This window comes from Micrasema longulum, unplaced genomic scaffold, assembly GCF_059751315.1.
Source record: "Micrasema longulum isolate JH-2025_06_02 unplaced genomic scaffold, ASM5975131v1 h1tg000831l, whole genome shotgun sequence".
NCBI classification, from domain to species: Eukaryota; Metazoa; Arthropoda; class Insecta; order Trichoptera; family Brachycentridae; genus Micrasema; species Micrasema longulum.
The window spans coordinates 683795-710077 of record NW_028278023.1 but is presented as its reverse complement, the minus strand read 5'-3'; the positions used below and the strand labels follow the sequence as shown (position 1 = coordinate 710077).

Genomic DNA, 26283 nt, shown 5'->3' with positions numbered 1-26283 from the left:
ACGGAAGCCACCAAAGTTGACTGAGTTGGTTCGGTTGAAAATCAAAAAAATCTATTAACACAAAAAATAAAGTAGATTATAAAAGTTTATTGCGACCTTAATAGACAATATAACAAATAATTTTGAACCAAAAACTGTATGACAATAATGTTTTGAGTATGTTTGTAGACAGGCTGGATTTCCTCCATAGGGAGTTATCAAGATCTAAATTTGTTACAACAGTGAGGAAAAACTCTTTTGAGAAAGGAAATGATAATAGACAAGAAAATAATAGTAAAAAAATTAGAACAAATAAAAAAAATATATTTAGGCTTGTTATTGTTTTTCATGTTCATAATTTTAATATTAATTAGTTATCTTTTGTATCAATTAATCTGATATCTTTTCGAGAGGCTGGGAAGTGTTTCATCATGTCTGAGCGCAATAAATCAAACGGAACTAAATATTTCATCTTCTCCTCTCCATGGCGCCAAGTTTCCTTTCATTCGGAAGTAAACATTCTACTTTCGCTTTTATACTTAACATTATTTGGACCTAATAAGCACTTGGTACACGAAACAACAGATCAGACATGAATTCGTCAATACGGAGATTCATTGGGTTACTTATTATGTTATTACTACGAGAAGATTGATTATAAAAGACGTTTTACGATTTAGGGCTTTAAAATTTCAATGCCCTTTTCCCTGAAATAAAAGTTAAACATTTTCATCAAAGAGAAATATTTTCGTTCTTATAATATGCCTTAATAGGTAGAAAATATTAGATCGTTAAGAATTGCGTAATCTATAGATTGTTTTTCGTGGATAAAAGTAAAATAAAAGTGTTATTTTGTAAGTACAATTAGTTTATCTAAATAAAAACCCAATGTTCATGCATTTTGCATAATATATGTATTTATTTATATATATATATATATATATATATATCCAGTAGGCATTTACAAAGACTACATACATTACAAGATATAAAAAAAGATAATATATTACGTATTAATAAGTAAGGGTAATTAAATTATAAGAATATAGACAAAGCCATTAATATAATATTATAGTATATTAAGGGAGAGATGTTATAAAATTGAGCAAGGTGGGAATCTAACCTGTTCCTGAGAAATTTGATTTAGTGATCGCATGAAAGAAGTCAACGTTTTATTAAATATTTACTACCCCAAGTGAGGATAGACTATAATATGTTCGCTTGTGATTTGATTTGTATTATATTACACTTAATTTTACTTAATTGTATCCTTTTCACTTTTTTGCAAACAAAATGCATTGTATTTTTTGCTGTAATAAACTCCGATTCTCGACACTGAACTGACCTGAAATGAAAGAAATCAAGAATGGGATATTTATTGTCAGACCTTAGAATTCTACGCTTTGTTTTTTTGTTGGGATATTAAATTTTATATATCTTAGAATTAAGACTTTTCATATAAAAAATGCACCTTCCTTGGCCACCTTTGTGAAACGCTTTAAACATAATATATTTTTTTATATCCTCGAAACACCCCCATATATTTTTAATTTCTTTTCTTTCCTGAATCCTCTTAATGTCTTCTTCGAATTCATTATCCGATCCTACGTTTCTCATTATATAATGTGTAAAACAAAAGTATTTTTATTCTTAAATTTATATGTACACGCTCTATCTGTCCATTAAATAAAATCTTTAATTTGCAAAGAAATATGCGTATTTTTTTAACGTAGATACAAGTTTTGTCAATTTTTTTTATCATTCTGTTTTTTGGTTAGCTGAAAGATATTGCTTTTAGCAAAAAGTCCACTAAAGTGCCCATGCTTGCGTAGTTTTAGTAAATAAATAAATTTAGGAGGTTTATTCGTGTTTTTCTAAAAACTTAAAAAAGAGTCGTTTCAGGGTTGCTGTGTTTGCGTTATCTAAAAAAATTAAGTTTGAAAGTGAAAATTCTTGATGGAAGTTCATTGTAATTTATTAAATAAATAAAGACGAGTGATACTTTAATCTACAAATTTTGAATATCCAGTGACCGGTCTCGAAGATTTCGCGAAAGCGATGAAACCGGTCACCGGATATTCCAAATTTGTGGATTAAAGTATCACTCGTCTTTTATTAATATAATAAACCTAAAATAGAACATTAAAAATAAGATACTTAAAATAGATATGGATTAAAAAATACCAAAAAACAATCAAGATTAATTTACTATTTTATGCGCGCACAAAGCAAATTATTATAATTCATGCTTACTAGTGATAAATAAGAGATTTGCGAAATAATATGCAACTGACTAACAGTTTTCATAAACAATCAGTACTATTGACATATCATTGATTATAATAATATAATAATACGCAATATTTAACAGAAAAGTCAAATGCATAGAAGTTATTTTGAAGAATACGAATGTCCACAAATCGACGCATCAGTTCGTTTTTGTCCAACAGACCAAAACAAAAATCTGCAGAAATAGAGCTTTAAAGTTTTTTTTACGAAATAGACATAAATAATGACCACAACTTAAGATAAAATTCGTTAAAAAACCACTTAAACAATTAAAAAAACAAAAAAAACTAAAAATTTAATAAATAAAGGATTTCTCAGAACTCATCTAAACTAAACTCAATTTCGTTTAAAGTGGTCTGTTAGACACAACGAACTTAAACGATGAAATATTGCATTCGATCAATAATTTATTGAGTTTTTTTTTTGGTAAAAAAAATTATAAATAAAAGTGGAATAAAACTATATACGTATTTTTTTATTATAATTATTAATAATTATCTTATATAATTTTTTACAAGTACGAAGTACCTCGCATATGCCTATTAATAAGTCCTTTTAAGGTCAAAAGCACCATCACAACAATAATATAATCATTTTGCCGTTACAAAATGGCGTCCTTCAATGCGACCCAGATTCTAATATTCTCGCAATATCCAATAAAAGAAACTACACGCAATAGTGTTTAGTGTTCAGTGCTGTCACTGCTAATTAATTGCCTTTGACTTTAGACACAACCTCACCAACTTCTAATAAGCTTAATAATTTCTAATAAGCTTATCTAACGTCACACAAAATAGTCGTTTGAATATTTGAATGTTAGAAAGAGAACTTTACACTTATGTCTGATAGATTCATCGACATACATAATCTTCCTATTATTCTGTTTATTATTTTTTTGTATTTTAAAAAAAGGAACTTTTTTCAACTGTATTTTGCATTCAATATTTAAGGGTATTAGAAGTAAACTTAGAAATCTCCATTGAAGGAGTTACTGAGATACTTGCGGAAAACTTTGAAAAAAGAATTGTGAGATTTCCGTTTATGCTTTAATAACCTAATGACGAATTCTAAGTTTGCGGTGTCAAGTAGTATAATAAAAATCTGTCTTTGCAAGATTTAGAGATAGTTTTGAATTACGCTATTATTTAGGTAGGTCATTAAGCATCAATAACTAATTTTCGGTTTTTGGTAGAGATTTCTAAGTTTGCTTCTTTTACCCTCATTTATCGAGTTTGTTTTTTCTTTCATTTGCTTATACTCATGTCGCGGCTCTTTTACTGCTCCTAGATTTAAAGTATATAATGTAATAAAAAACTACGTTAAGGTCTTGGATGAAGATGTGTTGCCCTTTTTTACTGATTAGTCACTTTGTTCTCATCATTTACCAGACGCGTGCGGTGACTACAGTAAATGTACCCATCCCTGTGTTTTAAAATTAAAATTTAATGTGCTGCCTAATATTACCAACAAAATTTTGTCTCTTAATTATTTTTCAGCGAGTTTTTTTAATGGGCGATATTTTATACGGTTTATTTATATCGATACCCAAAATGCATATGCCATATCAATATAATATGTTATTTTACTACCCGGACAAAACGAATACATGGTTTCACTGATATGAAAAGTAATAAATGAACTGTTATCGTGTGGCAAATTCCTGTTATAACAAGTACATTAGGTATATGTAAGTCGTGACGTATAATTATTTGCGAGCTTTCAAATCGGTATAACCAACCGGTTAGAGATCCAACCTGTATTCTATGAGAGTACAGTATGTTCTTACAAAAAAAGTATCTAAGCCACTTCGATCATGGAAAAGGATTTATTATATTTGTTTTAATTATTTTGTTTAACATGATATCTAAAAACAAGCATACTTTTAGTTTTTTTTTGTTCCTCAAAGCCAAGGCTTGTCTGTTTTTTTTAACATTTCATGTTATAATAACATAAGTGTTATTTTTTATGTATACCTTTTTTTACATAGTTACACAAACTTATAATATTATATTCTGGTGAAATAAAAAACACGTATTATTAATAACGTATTATGTTAGAACACTAATTGTCTTTTAAAATCGTTTTAATCTTAGAGTAATAATTCACTAGATAAGCATTTTAGTTCTATTGAATAGAAAGAAGCGTTCTAAATTTTGGTTGGGTTTTTAGTTTAACAACAAACGTGTAACGGACGGTTTCGGTTTTGCGCTTGGAATTCTCGACATGAGTACTAACGGCCGTTGTATTGCTGTAATTTGTAGCTGAATTCGTAGTTAATAATCATATAATATTTTTATACATGGAGGATATGGAAGTCTAGGCATTTATAAGGCTTATGAAATGTCATTGGCTAGTTTAAGTGACCACTTTACACACTAATGTTCACCATTCTGCCTATGTTAAAACATCCACATTTCCTCAACTCTTCCATCGGTTTGCTTTTGTAAAGTAAAAAAGCTGAAACCTTTATCATGTGGGTGAGGTCCATCCGGCTTAACCAATTCACCTACTAGGCAACGCCTGCAAACATTTTTTTAATTTTTATACCTCTTCTCATACCAGATAATTTCATCAACAATGTTTAGACTGAGTCTAAATGTTTGCGGACAGACTGGCTTTCTTTTCTAGGGAGTTATTTAGATCTAAATTTGTTGCGGCAGAGGAAAAACTTTTTTGATATGGGAATATGGAATTTTTGGCAAGAAGTACAAACGATATGCTATAAAAGCTAAGAAAAACTACATCAAAAATCACTTACACTCGCTAACAATAACGTGAACATAATTTATACAGATATATTCCGGGTTATTAAGCAAAAAATACAAAGAATTCTTTGGCAGTTACTACTTTCTGAAATATTTTTTCTATTACGTCATCGCAAGTAACAATTTCATACAATATTTGGATTTTAAAAAGCATCTTCACTGTTGCACTAAGCGACTGCATACTTTGGATTAAATACTATTTGACGTTATGTTAAAATATCACGTTATTTTTAAAGATTTAAATCAGTGGTCTCCAAATTCAATAAGGATGTGAGCTACTTTTAGAAATTGAACTTGTCTGGTGAGTTAACTATACAAATTCCCTCTTTATAGTTTTTTATCATCGGCCCTTATCGTACCATACGTAATATTTTTATATTAGTTTAAATAAATTAAAACGTATGATTTACAATAATAATTAAATTAATAAGAAAATAATAATTGAAAATAGGTGTGATTAAAAATTAAATTAAAATATAAAAGTAAAAATAAAGAGTAAAAATAATTAGTGAAAAGAATGGCATTCACTTTCCTCCACATTTTTTTCATTTTTGGTGAGTACATTGTCATTCCCATCCAAATGCAATTATCAAGATTTAAATCTGTGAGTCTGTTTTTATATTTACACTTAACAACCTTCGTAGTGGAAAATGTTGACAGCAACCTTTTATGCATTTCGTTGAAATTTAGCTCATTATTTATTTATTTTCGGCGTTCAATAATAAAATTTACCAGGCAAATATAATATCCTATGCGAGCTACCGGTAGCTCACGAGCAGGGCCAGTTTTCGCACTACCAGCGCCCAGGGCGGGATTTCTACGGCGCCCCCTATCTTCCACCCCTTTCAACCCATACGAAAAAAGGCAAGGTTTATAATGAATTTAACCATTTATTTAAAAAATATAATAAAATTTTACTTTTATAGCCTTTCTATTACCGAGCTCTTTTATTTGAATACTTGAGTTTATATTTTCCACAATTTCGTTTTCGATGAACAAAGATGCCCAGTTTGTTAATCTAGATTGAAATATTGTCGATCGTAGATAAGTTTTTATCAGTTTAAGCTTAGGAAAACTCCTTTCCACACTAGCAACCGTTACAGGTAGGCATAGTGATCAATATTTGCCACACTATCTATACATTTGGGTACAGTTCTTGCAAGTTAAGATCTTTGATAAAATTCAAAACAATGACAGGATTAACCACATTCTGATCAGGCAAAAATGATTTCAGACTTATGAGTTCATCACACAACATACAACCATCTACATCGGATTTAGAATCTACTGTTAATTTTAATTGGAAATTACCACAGAGTTTGAGAAGGTCTGGTTTTTCCGGAATCTTTTTTATATTGAACAGAAAAGACCAAGATTTCGAGCACTCATTTAACTTTTCAAATCTTTTATTGAATGAAATTAAGGTAGTGTTTAAAAGGCTGTAGAAAAATTCAACTTAAACTTTTATTTTTTTTGAGAATTTATAGGCTCATCGTGGGCCACCATAACGAGTTTGTCGCTAGATTTAGGAAATTTACGAGCAAGTTGAACTCGTCCGATGAGCGAGAGGATAAAATGGGGCGCCTGCAGCGCCTTTTTATATCTGACGCCCTGGGCGATTGCCCAGCCGCGCCCTACCCTAACGCCGCTACTGCTCACAAGCTACCATGTGGCGATCACTGATTTTATTTTTATTTTTTTTTTATTTTATTATTTTTTCACGCCCATAAGGCTTTTACATACATGAAAATTTTACAAAATATAAGTATATAAACAACATTAAATTTAAAAAATACAATATAAAGCAACAAAAGATAGAACGGTGTTAAGAAGTAAAGTTGGTATAAAAAAGAAGATGAGTATATAAACAGCATAGATTTAAAAAAAAAAACACAATATAAAGAAATAAAATAAAGGAACAAAATAAAGGAACAGTGTTAAGAAGTATAGTTGGTATAAAAATAAAAAGATGAGTGTATTAACAACATAAATTCAAAAAAAAAAATATATAATATACTGTAATAAAATATAGAACTGTGTTTTAAAGTTAAGTTGGTTTTAAAAAAATTAAAGAAATATATATATATTTCTATTTTTTTTAATAAGCTAAAGAAATACAATTAAAGGTTTAAAGCAGCTAGGTACATAATGTTATAAAATACAATATGAACAGAATATTAAGTTCTATTTGATAAGGAACATATACATTGATATTTAAAATTTACAAGACTCACGCTAAAGACATCGATGTTGTTAGCATATTGGTTCGCGAGTGCATGCATCCGCATTACTGGCGAATTCGCGCTGTAATTGGTCGATGATGGACCGCAGTAGAACAAAGTATTACATCGGGTAACTCGACCAGGCACTCGCACATTAATCAAATTGATAAGTTCACAACAATCGAACATCGACATTATTATTTTAAACAAAAAAAGCAAGTCATTTAATTTTCGTCTGTTTTCTAATGTTTGGATGTTTAAATAATCATTTAAGTATGAGTAATTTATGTATTCAATCGGTATACTTAATTTAAAATTGATAAAACGCAAAAATTTATGCTGAACTCTTTCGATGTCCTTAACATGAACCCTGTAATGCGGTGACCATATAACTGAGTTATACTCGAGTTGACTTCGCACTAGGGCAATATACAATGTTTTCATTATGTTTATAGACTCAAAATCCCGTATCGTTCGCAGCAAAAATCCCAAGGTTCTCATGCTCTTATTTGTAATGTTTTGTATATGTTTAATAAAACTCAGTTTTTCGTCAAAAAGAATACCTAAGTCTGTCATCTCTGTAACTTTTTCTAAAGGTGAAGAATTTATTTTATACGTGAAAACGATGGGATTTCTGTTGCGGCAGAATGTCATAATTTTGCATTTTTGAATATTAAGAAATAAATTATTTTTTTTACACCAATTATACAAATTATTAATATTTGATTGCAGAGTTTCACAATGATTAATGTCCGATATTTTTTTAAATATTTTAATATCGTCCGCAAAAAGCAAAACTTCGACATCATGGAAACAGGATGTAATGTCATTTACGAACATTAGAAAAAGAACAGGCCCTAGGTGACTGCCTTGTGGAAGACCACTAGAGGCAGAAAAACAGTCTGATTTTACATTTTTGATTTTTACATATAGATACCTGTCAGATAGATAAGCTCGAAACCAATCAAGGATAGTTCCACGAAAACCCAAACCATACAGCTTACTTAGTAATATTTTGTGAGAGACTTTGTCAAACGCCTTAGTAAAATCGGTGTATATACTATCAACTTGATTTTTATCATTAAAGGCTTCCGATATGTAATTATGGTAAAGAATTAGGTTTGTGGCAGTTGACCGCGCCTTTATAAAACCGTGTTGTTTAGTGTCTATTATATTTGAGACATCATGTTGAATTTGGTCAAGTATGAGTGACTCAAAAAGTTTGGGTATGACTGATTGGATGCATATAGGACGGTAGTTTTTAATATCTGAGTCGTCCCCCTTTTTAAAAATTGGAGTTATATAGCTAGATTTCCATTTGGAGGGAAAACATCCCATTGACAATAGTTTATTGAAAAACGTGGTGAGAGGTTCAGCTATAACTGAGGCACATTTTTTGAGAAAAATAGGCGGAACATTATCAGGACCTGCTGATTTATTTTCATCTAAAGAGAGTAGTCTCTTCTTACAAGACAACATATTAATTTTACAGTTTGAAAGCGTAATTGTTTTATCAAAAGTAAAAGTTGGAATCTTATCATCTGGAATAGGTTCATCATACACTTCCTTAAAGAAATTTGCAAAAAGGTTTACAATATTTTCAGTGCCATTCACTAATTTTCCATCTAGATGCATAGCACTTGGATATTCGAAATGAGAATTGTTTAATTTTTTTATGTAGTTCCAAAGATTGTTTGAGTTTAACGCCGAATTTTCCATACTCTTTACATACGATTTAAAGCATATCTTGGAAAGCGTTTTACATTCGTTTCTTGTTTTGGAAAATTCCTGATAATCATGAATACTCCGACTTTGCTTAAATTTTTTGTGTAGTACTTTTTTTGAATTTAGTAAAATTTTAAGTTCAGCGGTAAACCACTTTGGATAGTTTATTTTAAGTTGATACTTGGGGACAAAGTTATCTATAGAATTAAAAATTATGTCATACATATGGCAAATAGATATTTCTGTATTATCATTATTTAAAAAAGTCCAGTCAGTTTTAGAAAGTTGATTAATAATTGAATCAAAATCAGCCTTTTTGTAATTTAAAGAAATATCAGTGTGTTTTGAACAGGTTTCGTGTAAATATAATGTTAATTCAAGAGGAGGGTGGTAATCATCAATTGGCAAGATCGGATCAACGCTCTTTTCAACATTAAGGTTAGCATAATTTGACAAAACTAAATCTAGCAACTTATTTTTCACGTTATAAATAAAATTATGTTGATAAAAATTTAAAAAGTTAATCATGTCCAGTATTGGTCGCGCCCGATCGTTCTCACTTTCACTATGAATATAGCCACTCTCACTATTTCCCCACGACAAGTTGGGAAGGTTGTAGTCACCAAATATAATTAGTTTGTTGTTAGGGTATTTTGAACACAAAAACTCGATGTCTTCACAATGCCTCTGATAATTTTCTGAATCTGTAAGTGGTGGAAAATAGACACATCCAATTATGAATTTTTCAAAAGCTGTGCTCACTTGAACGAATATTTGTTCTGAGATGAGATTATTATTTTTAAGGTGTTTTGATGAATATTTCTTATTAATCGCCAGCAATACTCCCCCACCTCTTGATTTAGTACTTGTAGAAGGTGAGCGATCACATCTATAAATTTTATGGTTAGGGAAACCTAGTTCTGAAGATTTAATACTTGGATCCAACCATGTTTCGGTGAGTACAAACATATCGTAATGAAGTGTTGGTAAAATTAGTCTTAAATCATTTAATTTTGTACGAACGCCCCGGATATTTTGATAATAAAAGTGTAGTGGCACCCTTCTTAGTTTTTTGGTAGAGTTTGAGTTATTCTCGGAGTCGAGTTTATGTATTTGATTGTGATATTTTCTTCACCGTTTATCTTACGTAATTCCAATTCCTCTCGCAATTCTTGCAATTCTTTCTGTTGAAGAGGGCTCAAGTCTGAGTAGATTTTTATATTATTTTTTAATAATCTGCGCTTGCTTAATATACTCCTGGATAGTGAAGGATTCGATAGTTCTATTTTAATTGGTCTGGGTACTCCATCCCTGGGTTTCCCAAGCCGATATATTTTATTAATATTATTTGTTACCGAAGCATCTAAATCCAGGAGAATTGATTCAATGGCATTTTCATCTTCTGTAAGTCGTATAAGTTGAGTTGGTGCAGTACTTTCTGGTAAGTTACGAATAATTAAATTACTTGATCTCACGTTCCTCTCTGTCACTTCAGCTATCGCCTCACAGATGCTCGTGCTATCAGATTTAGGAGTGGCAGATGCCATTGCTTTATACGCACTAAGTTCACCTTCAAGGCAAGCATTCTTAGCTGCCATTTCTGAAGACATTATGCCTATAGCACCCAATATTTCATTAGTTTTAGGAACAATTTTCGCAATTTGGTCCTTTGTAAATTTGTTTGCCGGGTCCATAAGGATTTTAGTGATTGCATTAATAGCCACCTGGGCGCTATTTATTAAATTGTTTGCTTCCATATTTTATATTTTTTGAAACTTTAATTTTGTATAAATAATAGGAGATTGTCACTTACTGGCTGGGTTCCCCTATACTGCGCAGTATATGTACTCACAGTCAATTAGCAGGTGAAGTAAATATTGTCACCTAGACTGCTGGGGACTGTAGGTAGTTGCACAGATATTTTAATTATAAAAATCTTTCTCTGAGACTAACAAAACTAGGTTATGTCACTGTAAACGGTCACTTGGTATTATTGTTTACGAGGTTTTAAAGTTTAATATTGCAAATAAAGACTTTATACTGTGTAATTAGGGATTTTGACAGGAGCTGTCAAAACACGTCTAACTAAATCGTTGTTGTTGTGTTGTTTTTTTATTTAAATAATACATATGATACATTGACAAGTTTGTAGGTGGGGACTGACCTGGCTTAACTGAATGATCACGATTCACGTCAGGTTGCCATCCGTATCTTTAAATAACCCGTATTAAACAAGAAGAACGCGAATTTGTTATGTCCATTCAAGGATTTTACTTTCTTTTTGGAAATCAAAAATGTGCTAAGGCTGAACAATGTAAATTTAGATTTTATATGCAAAAAAATACAAATTTATGGGATTTTAGTGACCTAATGAACTATGCACAACTTTTGGCAGTGACCTGGATAAAACAATTTATTAAGATAATAGTTGTTAAGCATCATCATCACTTAATATTAATGTTAGAAACGTAATACATCCATACTTATGTACGTACATACATTACAAGTTATTCCGGATATGGCATTGGAAACGTATTATGTTCAATTATATTTTTTACCAACATATAAAGGTATGATAAATTGGTATTGGTCGAATATTATTTTTATTGCAACAGAGAGGGAAAACATTTTCGAGTAGGGAATATGGAAGTCTAGGCATTTACAGGGCTTATGACCTGTAATTGGCTGGTTTAAGTGGCCACTTTACACACTGTGTAACATTCACCATTCTGCCCATGTGTGAACTCTACATTTCTTTAACTCTTCCATCTGTTGACTTTTGTGAAGTAAAGGAGCTGAAACCTTTATTGTTATAATATTCATATATATTTTTACTGTGACCAAAGACATAAGTCCCAACTCCATGGGAATAAAGTCCAGTGTTGAGTTTGGATAAATAATGCATACACCACCTACTACGATTATGACTTTGTATTCTAGGGGTGCTTATTATGATAAAATATATTTTAAAATGTTGTAAATACTCTGTTTTGATTCTCACCTACAAAATCGGCATCATCATATTTATTTTACTACCTAATCGTATCACAAAAGTATAATTAAAAACAACATTGATAAATATTTTGTTTACACGAAACAACCAACGCTAATCAAAAGCATTCCACACAAAAAATATTAATTTTAAATAACACCGTTTGGAGAAAAAAAAAAATCAATAATATTTGAGTTTGTTAAATATAATTAATCTTGGTTGACGTTCATTGTAATTTATAATGAGGAACTTCAGCCCTCCGGGAAATTGGATACAAAAAATGTTTTCTTACGTGGGGTAAAAATTAGAGCATTAAATTGTACTGCAAAGTTTCTTGAAAATGTACAGAAAAAATAATAAAAAATTTTTTGATAAAAACGCACTACTTTAAATGACGTCACTGGTTCATGTGAATCGACCTATGATCTGAGAGCTATGGAAGATTTCCGGTATGCTTGTCGCTTCTGGACCAATGGGAAGAACTGAATGAGAATAAGCGGAAATGAACCTCTGACGTTACACGCGGAGTTATTTCAGAAATGCAAAACTTTGAAAAATCGTAGCGCCGATAATACGATACATAAAAATTAAAAATAAAAAATTTGACTTAGTTTAACAGTCTATTAACAAATTTAAATTTTTTGAAAAACCACTGAACTTCCTCATTGAAATAATATATGAGTAATACTTAAATCTACAATTTCTGAATAACTAGTGAAACTTCATCGCTTTCAAAGCCAGTCGCAAATGGCTTTATTATTTCATGAGAATCAAATCAGGCAAAATATTTTTTCAATATAATTTTAATTGTTTATGGCATATTTCATCATTAAAATAATTATTGATACTCTAAGCTACCCTTCTATATCGACATACCCTTATTTAAACCGTCAACAAGAGAACGCTATTAATTTAAAACACAAAAAACTTTGCGTTTCTATTTTTAAAAAACTGTATAAGGTGTTAAAAACAAAAGATTATATATTCACAGTGAATACCTTTTTAGTTAACGTAATAATAATTGTACAAATCACAAAGCGCCAAAACATCATTGAGTAAATTATTTTTCAATTTTTTTTGCCGTTTCTTAGCAGGTCTGTGGTTTTTGCTGTTGAAAACGATTAGAATGTCATGGGTGGCAATGTGTATGTGTATGTATTCGGGACTTCTTAGACATGCTTTAACTAGAAAAGGTTTTCTAAATATCGCGGTTTCTTGCTGAAATACGGAAAGTCGGCCTTATTGTAACCTTCCCTATAACTTTTACGCTATATCTTACTGAGTTTATAGGAATTTATTGGGATTGCTTTTAACCGTGCGTTGAATTATTGTTTTATCAGAATATATTGTTTGTTTTATCGCTATTTTATTAGTCAAATCGTTCATAACCGGGTTGTGGTCCCATGGCAGTATTGTGGACCTACGGACCAAAGGTCTGTAGTTCAAATCTTTCTCCACTACAACTTGATTTTCTTTTTTCCAGCACAAGTTATGTACGACTTGTAAGAAATGGTCCGAAAATTTAAATATTAGAGTAAATAATAAAAACTCAAGTATTTCTTATTTTATTTTAAAAAATGACTTAAAATAATAATGATTAATATAAAATCATCAATAAAACTACTTGGATTAGTTTCAGTTTTATTTCATTATTGACCAACAAGCGCTTTCGCCTAAGAAGGCATTTTCTGGACTGGTAAATTGTTTACAACATTTTGAACTTTTAAAATACATATTTGTCACTAGGTTTGGATACAAAAAGATTACACAAGTATTTTATTAGGGGCAGACAAGTATTTTATTTGTAACAAAAACTGTAAAATTTCACAATGTTGTAAACAATTTACCAGTCCTGAAGATGCTTTCTTAGGCGAAAGCGCTCGTTAGTCAAAAATTAAATAAAAGCGAACCTTAACCAAGAAGTTTTACTAATAATTCTATTATTTTTTTATCTAAATCATTCATTATGGAATTTTATCAATAAATATCAACAAAAAACATCAATTTAACATAAAATATTGTTTGTTACAGATTACTTTCCCAAATGGCCACCTCTTCAAAAACACAACAGCCATAAAAAAAAACTATCCAGTGTGAAGTCAAGGGGTGAATTTTAAATAGTAGACTAACCAAGTGAATCACTATGAATTTTCTAGTGTTGCCATGTGCGTTGGCGTTGGCAGTGTGTGTTATCGCGCAGGCGCAGGACGATGCGGGAATATTCTACGATTCCCGATATGATTATTTAGACATTGACGCCATATTGTCAAGCAAGAGACTTGTGAGAAACTACGTGGACTGTTTGTTAAACCAGAAGCCGTGTTCACCAGAAGGAAAAGCCTTGAGACGTGAGTTTTATTTTGTTTTTATTAATTTTAGGAAGCGCATTATGACGTATTGTTTTGCTTATTTTGGGAAAGTTGCGGTGACGCCATTTAACTGCAAAGTAAATAATAATACACTCAATAATTTTAAAAGTTTGAAAGCAACCTTTTTATGGAATCATCTTCATTCCTGCATTAACATTTATTGATAGAACACCGTGTTTGTAAACTAGTGCTTCGAATATAAATAATTTTTATTTATTCAAGTAAAACGATCAATTCACGATTCAATTGGTAATCTAGAGATTACTAAAATGAACAATATTTAAAATAAACCCGGAAACGGTACAAATACCTTATGAATGATGAATAATTATGAAATTCAGTGTTCTTTTTAGTTTTTTATTGTTAATAGATTATCAAAATAATCAAAAAAAATAAATTATTTATCGTATAGATGTTTGTAGATTTTGCAATTTTTAAATTACTCCGCCTGTGACGCCACTTATTCTCGACGGTTAAAAGTAGAGTCCTTTAGCTATTAAAATATACTACACGTTGAAAAAAATGGCTTCCTGAAAATCGGGAATCTATTACGACACATTTCAACGTTGATTTACAATAACTTCCGACTTCGTTCAAAATAGATTTTTCTCAAAACCACTTTAATAAATTTTTTCATTCATTTTCGAGAAACTTCGCCGTACAATTTAGTGCTCTAATTTTTTCCGCGTGTAAGAAAACAATTTTTAGACCCAATATACTTTGTTAAAATTAATAAATATTTATGTTTATATGATAATAAATATGTATTTTTACAGAATAATAAATATTTTAAGCTTGATTATGTTGAATGTTTTGTAAAAACAAACACCGCGGGTTTATTTTACATTAAAATTTGATAAATAAACCGTGTTCTTTTTTTAAAAAAATGTGTTTTCATTCAAACTTTTAAGTATAAGCACTTAAAAGATGAATCTGCAATTTTTTTTTTTCCAAAAATCAAATAATGCACAGTAAACCTCATGAAATACTGCATTTTAGGCTGAAATAATTACTAAAAGTCAATAAAACTACAATATTTGAGGATGTTCAAACATAGGCAAAATGGTGAATGTTACACAGTGTGTAAAGTGGCCACTTAAACCAGTCAATGACAGGTCAATAAGCCCTGTAAATGCCTTGACTTCCATATTCCCTTATTTAAGGTATTTTCCATCCCTGTTGTAATTTGTTAATCAATAAAACTAGTTTTCTTTGTGCATTTGAACTAATTTTGGGCAACTTTTTGAGCGCAGTAACTGATCATAATTTAGAACACTTTTTCTTTCTTTTTTTTTTTTAGTGACTTACTTATATATGACACGCATAGCATTAAGAATAGTCCATAAACCGCATACGCACATCAAACAGAAGGCGACTCAACTACTCATAAATGAGTAGGTTTACGTTTTGACCCATTAGTTTCTTTGTAGACGTCGCTCAGTACGCAACTCCTGATTTGAATTCAACTATGCCGTGTTGTGTCCTTTTAAATAGTAGAAATACTGCTTGGATCTTAAAGAAACATGATGCAATCACATTTCATGTGTAATTAGCAAATAAATGTGTATATAACAAATGCATTACTTAAAAATTTAATTATTTTTCCATCTGTTAGGTTGTCGAAGAAACAAAATGGAAATTTCGTTAGTGTTGCCAGGGTAGTAATTTTTTTACCCTACTTTGCTCATCTTATGAAAGAATTAATGAAAATTGTATCTCGGAATTAACAACTCTGTGGTGGATATTTGACTGACACTATCTTCAAATTATCAAATATTATTTAACATGATATAAAAATATCCGTTTTATGTCAAATAATTTTTTTTTTAAGTTTAAAGTTTATTAATTCAATTACTCCTATCAAATGACCCTTTACTTATCTACTCTGTTGTGTCAATCAATATTTCCGCGTGCACAATAAAATTTAAGAGAAATTAACAGATTGCTTTTTTTACCTTAAGCAAGCAACATTACGCTGCGACCTCACAAATGCGCGCGGCAAAAGTAGAGCATGGTGGGGGAATTATTGGACACAGTCCGATGTATTCAAATATGATTCTACGCTCCTTCTGGACTATTCTTAATTCTATGATGACACGCTTTTTTCTCAAATATATTTATTTTGTTTATTTGACACTTTATATACATATACAATATATATACATATAAGGGCGGGCATATTGCCTTAAGGCAATTTTTTCCTACCTACCCAAACCGTTCAGTTTGAGAAAATTATAAATACATGGACATATTGAATCTTACAATTTTATACAAAAATTAAAAGCAAAGATTAACAACAATAAATATATATTTTTTTTAAATTAACTCTATACTATGAAGAGAGGAGAGGGGATGGGAAGGAAAGAAGAAGGATAAAGGAATAATTTAAATATTTAGATAGTGACATTTCAATCTTGACTTAAATGTAAATAAAGAAGGGGCGTCTCTAACATTAGTGGGTAGATTATTCCACAATCGAGCGGCTACTACTATGAAAGAGGAGGCAAGAAAATAAGAGCGATGACAGGGTATTAAAGGGGTTCTCTCGTTGCTAGAACGAAGGGATAGTCCGTGTTGCGAAATAGGTTGGATGAGCTCTCTTAGATAAACAGGCGAAGTGGGATTATTAAAAATATTGTGAAGAAGTGATAGAATGTGAATGTTTCTTCTATGCCAGTGTAGTTGCGTGCGATACTCGGAATATACGCCTTATGATAAAAAAAATTTAAAATGCAGCTCTTAGCAATATCATTGCGATTTACTTGTTAAAAATGTTTTTTGCGTTTTTATCGAAAGTAAATTTTTCGAGTTACGGCCGTTTAGGGATTGCACGGCAGTATTTCACACGAGCTCGTTTCTGCTTGATATTGTCACATATTTTCATTGTTACGTATGTGAAAGGAAATCAGTTTTTAAACTTATCTCATTCATTAATTTACGCAAACGCACTTAAAACAATGATCGTCTTCATTGATGAAGTATTTGCCAATTAATGAATAAATAGAATTTATGTTAGTTCGTTCTCAAGCTTTGAGAAAACATTGCATTAGAGAAATGCGTATTATAAGAGTTTCGAAACATTTTTCAATAATACAAACGAGGCATCATAATAAGACTCACTATTTACAAATAATACACGGAGAATTCAGGAAAATCTTAATGTAATAGAGTAAATTGTAGGTTATTAGTATCTGCCTTGATTCTCGTTATGTAATTTTTATTTATTCATTTATTAGTTTATACATACATTGTTACAAAAATGGCACAAAAAACACTGGCAAATTCTGCTTGTACTAGGAGTAGGCTCAGTATATGAGGGGTCGGCGAGCCAGAAATATTAGTATGCCTAATGTTGCAATCGGTTTCTATATGGGCAAATGCATGTTCTAAGAAACCGATTTGTTGCGGCAAATATGGTTTTCGAATATGTTTCCCATAAATAAAAATAATATTGAAGAAATATAAAAACAGTTATAGCCTAAAAGAGAAGAAAAGAAAAAAAAAAAAAAAGTACAGTTTACATGAAATATTTCGTGTTTTGTAACCCTCCTCAATTATTTAATGATTTTTGTATTTTTAGACGTATATTATATGCACTAGTATTCCGTATATTTAGATTGATATTAGAGGTGGTAAAAAAAATTAACAGTTTTTTTTTCCGAAACAACTGAAATAGTTTAGAGCATTTAAATTTATTTTTGAGAAAGGAATATAAAGTATAGAAATTTACAGGGCTTATGACCTGTCATTGGCTGGTTTAAGTGGCCACTTTACGCACTGTGTAACATTCACCGTTCTGCCCATGTTTGAACATCCACATTTCCTCAACTCTTCCATCTGTTGACTTTTGTGAAGTAAAAGAGCTGAAACCTTAATCACGCGGGTGAGATTCATCCGGCTGAACCAAATCACCTACTACTCTTTTACTTTACAAAAGTCAACAGATGGTCAACAGAGTTGAGGAATTGTGGTGAATGTTACACAGTGTGTAAAGTGGCCACTTAAACCAGCCAATGACAGGTCATAAGCCCTGTAAATGCCTAGACTTCATATTCCCTTTTAAATATGTTTTCCCTCTCTGTTGAAATAAATTTAAATATGAACAACTCCCTAGGGAGGAAATCCAGCCAGTACATTTGGACATAATCAAACGTCGTTAGTTTAGAGCAGTTTAGGCAAAGCCCGTAGCCACCCATTCTTCAACATATGACTAAATATAAATAACCTAATTTTAAGTGCCTGTTCGGAAACGCTGGTGATTGCATTCGCCTGTAACTCAGCATGTAATTTATGTATTTTTTACAATGTGTACTTCGGTGATGGTAAAGGTGAAAGTGTTTTTTTAGTATTTGCAAGTTGGTGTAGTGAGTGTCCTGACGAAGAGACGGGTACGTCTCGAAACCGGTGGACATAAAAAGTCTGTAAGTGGTAATATACTTATATTTATTAACATGAGTTATTACTATATGTCTAACCTATTTTTTCATCATTCTATTTATCTTTTTCCTTGGATCCTCTTTCTGTCACCATCCAAACTCCTCAGCTGATCCACATTCGAAGCGTTTCTTACCACGTCATGTGAAATGTTCTAGAAGTATTAATAAAATAAGTCCAATACTTAAGTACAGTAAATCTCTAACTGCTCACTAAAACCCCCGTAATAAATAAATGTATAAAAAATATTTAACATTAGGAGAAAAAATTTACCAACATACACCAAAAAGTAAATTTAAAAACGCATTCTCTATTCATAATTTTAAAATCGTTAGTGGGAAAGATTAAAAAATTAATCGTTCTAAACACTAGTATTTTTTTATATAAAATAATGATAAACCCACGTTTAAATTACGATTTATTGAAACTTTTTATGTAATCAAAAAGAAATTATTAACATTCAAATCCTACAGGATAAGGCAATGAGAATAAAATTCAAAACAAAAGTATAACAAATGAAACAAAATGCTGGAATTTTCATTCATAAAATAACTAAAGGATTGAACAAATTAAAAATTTAATATAATTTAACCAATAATGTTGTGCATACGAAATAAAAGACCAAAAAATATAAAAGATTTCCAATGAGGAGAAAAACTGTCACAAAACATATGGGTTTTAAATTGTACAATGAGTTAACAGAAGGAATAAAAGAAAAAAATATTTAACGTTTCAACAACTTCTTAAGATGTTATGGACTAACTTAATAAAGCATAAATAAAAAAATATATCTTGAAGGTATGTCAACATAAAACAAAGGTTTGTCTCACAATGTATGCATGTACATGATGTTTACCCACTGAAATACAACATTATCCACTAAGCGCACTAATCTTGACCTACTCATTCAACAAGCTACTTGTAAAAGTTAATTCGCTTCCGACATATTGAGGACTACATCCGCTCAGACACCTAATAAAACGAGTCATCAATTAGTTCAAAGTACGTTATGTATGGTAAATTATCATCATCATTTTAGGACCCGCAATCAGTGGTGCAAAGGGCGTTCTATTTATATTTCACACACAGACCTGTATTCTTCTTTCGCCTGATCAAGGACAAAAGATTGTTAAGAAAAACAATTTAAAATTTATATGTTTTTTCTTGATAAAATCCCTTGAGGCTTTTTAATCAAGTACTTATATACATAAATTTGTATACATTTGAAATATTATACCACTTGCATTGAATTCGGGATAATCCATGTTCTAATGGTCATATTTTATAAGATTAAAGGCATTAATTTTTTAAAAAGAATATCAAAAGAAATAAACTATGATTAGTATCACCAAACGCTACAAATGCAAGTATGTTTACTTTTTTAAATCATGAGTTATGCTAAATACTAATCTTTCAACATTGCACATGCGCGCTTTGTCATTCAAATTTATGTCATAAATTTTGGTTTTATACCAACTACTACATATCACAACGTCACTTTCATAAATACTCACAAATACAGGTAGAGCGTGGTTACTAAATACGGTGTATCTCAATAAATAACTGCATTACACATGGACTTAAATGATTTGAAAACAACATTTAAATTTTATTTGAATACGTTCAATTATGGTATTTAAACTTTCTCTGTAGTTGAATATTATGCAAATTTAAGCACGTGTCTTCGCAATGTTAGTGATCGATTTGCAGAGAAATCGTCAATGAAAATTGAAGTGGTATTTCCTGGGCCGGGATAATGAACACTATCTTCATCGGAACTTATCGAGACATTATAAACTAACATCGATATTTATGTACGAAAATGTGTATATTTGTATGAAAATTCGATGTATCTTCGTCGATAACCTGTAATTGAACATGTTTATAAAAAAAAATTATCGCATTTTTCACACAAAAAACATAATTTTACTTTGTAGATAAAATTAAAGTTAAAATTTAACTTCCCATTAAAATGCGGATGCTGATCAAAATGTGTGTTTGCTTGCAAGAAAATATTGCAAAACTTAAAAGAAAATTCAAACGATTTCAATGCTGTGATATCATCTAAATTCGTCTTAAATGCACTAAATAGTTTGATTCACCATTGTGTGATATTAAATTATATAAATATTATATCAATTCACAACTAATAATACACATGGACTTACTCATTAGTGTTTAGCTAACGTGTTCGGCTGGATCGAACCCGGCCACTCCAATATGCGGCAAAGGATATCGCTTTGTCATTTGCCACAATAGATCCCTAAGAGTGAAGCCTTCTTCCATGAGCAAGCATGTCAGTAGGTAGCTGTAGTTCTGAGTTGCAGCAGTCACACTGGATATCATCACCAAAGAGATTGTTAAGAAACCTTTGGAGATTATTTTTACATCGTGTAACACCCACCCTTAGTCTGTCTGTTGGGGGTGATTAACAGGTAATAGAGTAGATCTTCACCTATTTGCATAGTCTCATGTGGATCCATTCGCTGTCTCTCTCTCCAGGATCCCGTTACCAGAGTTCCTCATTAATACACAGTTGGATTAATCGAACGTTCATTCTTGCCATATTTCGGTCAGATATTTTGTCTCTATCACATCTTATTTATTCTCATACATCATCACTGACTATAAAATTTTTATTTTTTGCATACTTAATTTTTGCATCAATAATGTTCTTTCGGATTTTTCTTGTTTATATTAAATCATGTTTTAAAAAGCAGTTTCCAATTATTTTTCGATGTACCTAAAATATTGAATCTTTTCTTAACAATAAACAAATGCTTGTGTAGCGGCATCGGTTCTCTGAGCTAAACTCTTCTCCGTCTGTGTTGCTATTGTCCAATCGAAGGGAGATGGAAACTTACAAAATTAAATGGTAGACTAACTACAAACCGCACGCTGATCAGCTATGCTCTGGGACCCGTTTCTTCTGCTCCAAAGTCTGAGGGGTTGTTAAGGACAAATAATGTTAGGAATATGGTTTTTACGCAGGATTGTACCAGTGGTATTAGGATAATTAGGGTTTTGTGAAAAATTTATGGTGTTATGACGATTTTTTTTAAAAAGGATTAAAAGGGAATTTAAAAATAGTTTGATAGGTCATGTTGGCGTGTTAGGGTTTTACTAGTATTGTCTCGATAATTATTTTATGCACTTATGTGTTTTGGTATGTGAACTACTTTTCTTTCGTTGTTAGAATATGTCTTGTTTTGTATTGAATTCTGTAAATGTTTTCAAGATGTAAGGGGGCTTTGTGTACTTATTTGTTTGTTTTTTTTTGTATTGATACGTTCGTATTCATTTTGAAGCGGGATCCGGGAGGTAGAGATGCGGTCCTAATTCGGAACTAACAATGGATTCCTTCACTGTCATATGTATAGCAAAAAAAGTATAAAGTGAATTTAGTGACCATTTGTATTTTATTGAACACAGAATAATAATACTGTGGTCAGAGGAAGGTAGAATTTAAGTTTTCAAAGTTTAACGTTCGTCTTCATTTTGAAGCGGGATCCGGGAGGTATAGCTGCGATCCTAATTCGGAACTAACAAAGGATTTCTTCACTGTCATATGTAAAGCAAAAATAGGATAAGGTGAATTTACTGACAAATTGCATTTGATTGAACGCACAGAATTAAAGTTTTAAATAGTTAATACTGAAGTGATAAATTAGTCGCAATAGTACATTACAATATTATGCATGATTTAAAATGTATTATTAAAAGCATTAATGTTTGAGACGAAGCCGTACGCACTTATTTATGCATACTTAAAATATACGCGAATATAAAATATATGTTGTCTTATAGATAAGTGTTTTAATTGACTAATTAATTGCAATCAAATTTAATGATTTCGCTAGATGCACAACTATGTTTTTTTTTTTTCAAAAATATTTACAAAATAGTCTTAAATTAAAGTCTTTAGGAAGGACAAGTTTTGTACGTTTGATATTTTTTGAACAATGAAACAAATACAATTTTAAAACATCTAAGGTTCTCACCAAAAATATAAATTTATTTGTTTAAGCATTCCCGATTATTTATAAATTGCATTTAGTAAATAATCACTTTTAAGTTTATAAATAAGATATTTAAAGTGGAGTATTAGTTTTATTTGAAATGGCGAATATTATAGAATAGGTTCAATACTGGTTGTAAATAATTAATGCAAAGTTATTTAAATGAAGTTGATGGCCTTCTTGACGTTTCTTGTACATTTGTACAACCATATTTATAATTGCAGAATTGGTTGATACATGGCTTTGAAGAAGCGTCCAAACGTATCCAAGTTAGAATATTAAACAATAAAAAACAAATTCTACTTAGGTACAAAGTAAACCTTATATTGTTTATGATAAAAAACTATGATACTATTGTCTTCAACTTTAATTAACTTCTTTGCATTTATTATTGACATCCTAAATATTCAAATAACAATTGTATCTTAATAAGAGAGAAGAAACACACAATAAAAAATTAAAACAATAGAACAAATATTAATATGTTTTTAATTTCTCTTTTCTTTTCTTAAAAAAAAAGTAGTTTCTTATGTTTAACTCAATTTTATTTCTTTGACTCAATCTTTATTCTTATCTTTCACTGAACTTAATCTTTAATATTACTTAAATTGATTTTACACACTTATTTAATATAATTTATGAAAGATGGTGGACTTTTATAATTGAGAATACATATAAAGAACGTTAGTTATGCTTACTTAAAAAATGTATGAATTTTATGTATTCTTGTTGAACTTCCAAATAAAAAAAAAAAATAAAAAAAAAATATATAAATGGTTAACTAAATAAAGTAACAATCACATAAGCTTATAAATTTAGGAAAATCACTATTTTTTCAACATTTTGGATAAGCGAAAAAAAAACTGTGTTGTAGGGTAAACTGAGATTTTGAAGAGAACTGATAACATTGAAAAAAATATTTTTCTTTTAATTTTCCAACAGCGTTACTTTTCAGTCAATTAATTAATTAATTAGTTAGTTAATTAATTAACTGTTAAATTCCGCAGCATTCCCGCATAGCATGGCTCAGAAACAATGATAAACCGTTCCTAGGTCATCACAGGACCAATTACGGCATTCAGGCACAGTTGCTCAGAATACTAAGGCTAGTAAATAGTTTTAATGGTCTAGATTATATTAGCGTAAAACTGTATAAAAATTTCAGACGACTTAAAGATCTGTCTGAATTTTCTGTATGTCTGTCTTAATGCTTTTTCGCTCATCGTTTTTTATCCAGGTTAAAGATTTACTATTTTATTGTATTTTGTGTCAATGTGCATGAACAGAGTATTTTCGCAAATTGTGAATGAAGTATTAAGATATGAAATATTTATAGCGGATTTTTAACGATTCTAATGATATAAACAGCAATGCATAAAAAACGGAATTTCATCCATAATTTTTGGGTTTAAAAATAAACACATACACAACGGCTCGCAGTTGGCGTGACGTCACATTGACGTCACACGTCATTCGCTTATAACAAACATTACGTACAAGTAAGGTGTGGTAACTTAATACATTTCGTTTGTTCCTTAGGGTGCGAAACGTATTTTTTTCAGGTAATTCAAACCATTGACCCGACATCGCACGGAAATAATAATAATATCGTAACCATCCGTTTTTTGCTTATTAAAAAATTATAATAAAAAGAAAAAAAACCCCATTGGAATATTTCCGTTAGTAAATGTTTTATTCTTTGAAGAAATTGAGACTTGCGTTTTTGTCATAATTCAGTACTTTTGACATCCATAAATAAGCAATTCTCAAATAAATTACCTCATATAAAAATAAATAGAATTATGGATGTGGCTATTGGCCGCACATTGATTCATTAATATGTTAAACACATTAATATGTTAAACACATTAATTCGTTAAAACATTTACAGTCGGTTCAATATAATAATAGGTCATGAGTATTGCATTTAATATTGCACACATTATTTTTGTATTCATTTTTTGCATCAAGTATAATACGTAGCTATCTATTGATCTTTTTCGTATATGGAAAATTAAATGTATTACGAAACCAATATAATACCTTTCACGTATAAACCTACACCTTGTTGCCTAACAATGGTACGAGTATATAACGATTTTAAGCTCATAATATGTGTATTACTTACATATCTACCTGCATAAAGTTACACCTGTTGCAATAAAAATATACTCTCGAGTCTTTTGTACATAGTTCAGATATTACATATTTTACTTTATTTTTTAATATGTTTTTTTTTAAATATGCTTTTTGCTATACACATACATTCTTTTTTTACTATGACTTAAAATTATTCGCATTTTACTGAGTTTTAAAATATTTTTATACACATATTTATATATTTTTAATGTTTTTTACTATGTTTTCACTACATTTATTACTTTGTTTTTATTATGTTTTTGATTCGTTTTTTTACTACATTTTAACTATGTTTTTACTCCATTTTTTACTTTGTTTTCCACTGTATCCTCTTAACTGTTTACTGTTTTTTAAATATTTTTTTGACTGTCTTAGAACGGGGTAAATAACCATAGTTCGGCAGTCAAAGCAACTTTGTATAAATTATAATTTTGTGTATGTAATATAATGATAATAAATATATAAATAAATAAAATAAATAAATAAATTTAATAAATACAATACTTTCGCAACTGTTGATACTTCGTTGTTACTTTCTTCGACTCATTTGTTGATTTGTTGATTTTTTCTCGATTATCCGTGCATCGACTATGCGGGTTGGATTAAAAATCTTTTTTCATACAAATTTAAGTAATATGCTCAGCCGCATCTATTAAAATAAATCGTCTCAATTTATTGTATTTATTTGTTTTATTCAGAATACATGTATATAACATGTATTGAGATAAAAGTCCCAACTCCATGGAACTAAGGTCCTGTGTTGAGTTGGGAAGAATATATGTATAACACTGTAACAACATACATATGACCATATACATTATACAGAACAAAAACATCATTGAAAAATACATGGCGTATCAACATAGAAACAAACAAACCCTAAAAAAACATCTGACGTACATGAAAAAAAAAATATATATATATATAACAACAAATAAATCAATATTCCCGAACAACCATGTATCTACTTATTTATTTATTTATTTATTTATTCACACTCTTTATCAAATACAATTCCATATTCACTTTGCCCAGCTAACAAGGGTACATACCCCGTTCCAAGCTAGGCAATTACATTTTTATATATTATAATAGTTAACAAATTAATATAGAGCACAGACAAACAAAAGCAGCACAGCACTTATGATGTCGATGAGTGTCTCTTCATGTGGTACACTCGAAAGCAATCATCTGGTTGGCCAATATCTGCATATCTGGTCCAATATTATGTGGAAAAATTGTACTTTTTAACACAAGATTGAATGGAGATCCAAATTTCAACGCAATATCAGGTTAGCTATGGTATTTAAAAACTGAAAATACGTGGGAAAAAGCTTTTTCGGTTGCACT

General features: G+C 30.3%; 1 protein-coding gene and 1 long non-coding RNA gene across 2 annotated transcripts in view; one reads left to right on the top strand and one right to left on the bottom strand.

Annotated features, from left to right (window-relative positions):
* The window catches only part of LOC148278748 (uncharacterized), a 61147-nt gene that overhangs the window by 9765 nt on the left and 25099 nt on the right, over positions 1-26283 (top strand). Inside the window, exon 2 of the mRNA XM_088230945.1 lies at positions 14004-14320. Coding sequence (XP_088087071.1) covers positions 14116-14320 — 205 coding nt within the window. The 5' untranslated portion in view covers positions 14004-14115. The remainder of the gene's footprint in view (positions 1-14003; positions 14321-26283) is intronic.
* Positions 18145-20804, bottom strand: LOC148278749 (uncharacterized). The gene is made up of 2 exons (XR_015823095.1): positions 18915-20804; positions 18145-18803 (listed from the first exon to the last, which is right to left on the bottom strand). It is a non-coding gene; the product is annotated as an uncharacterized LOC148278749 (long non-coding RNA).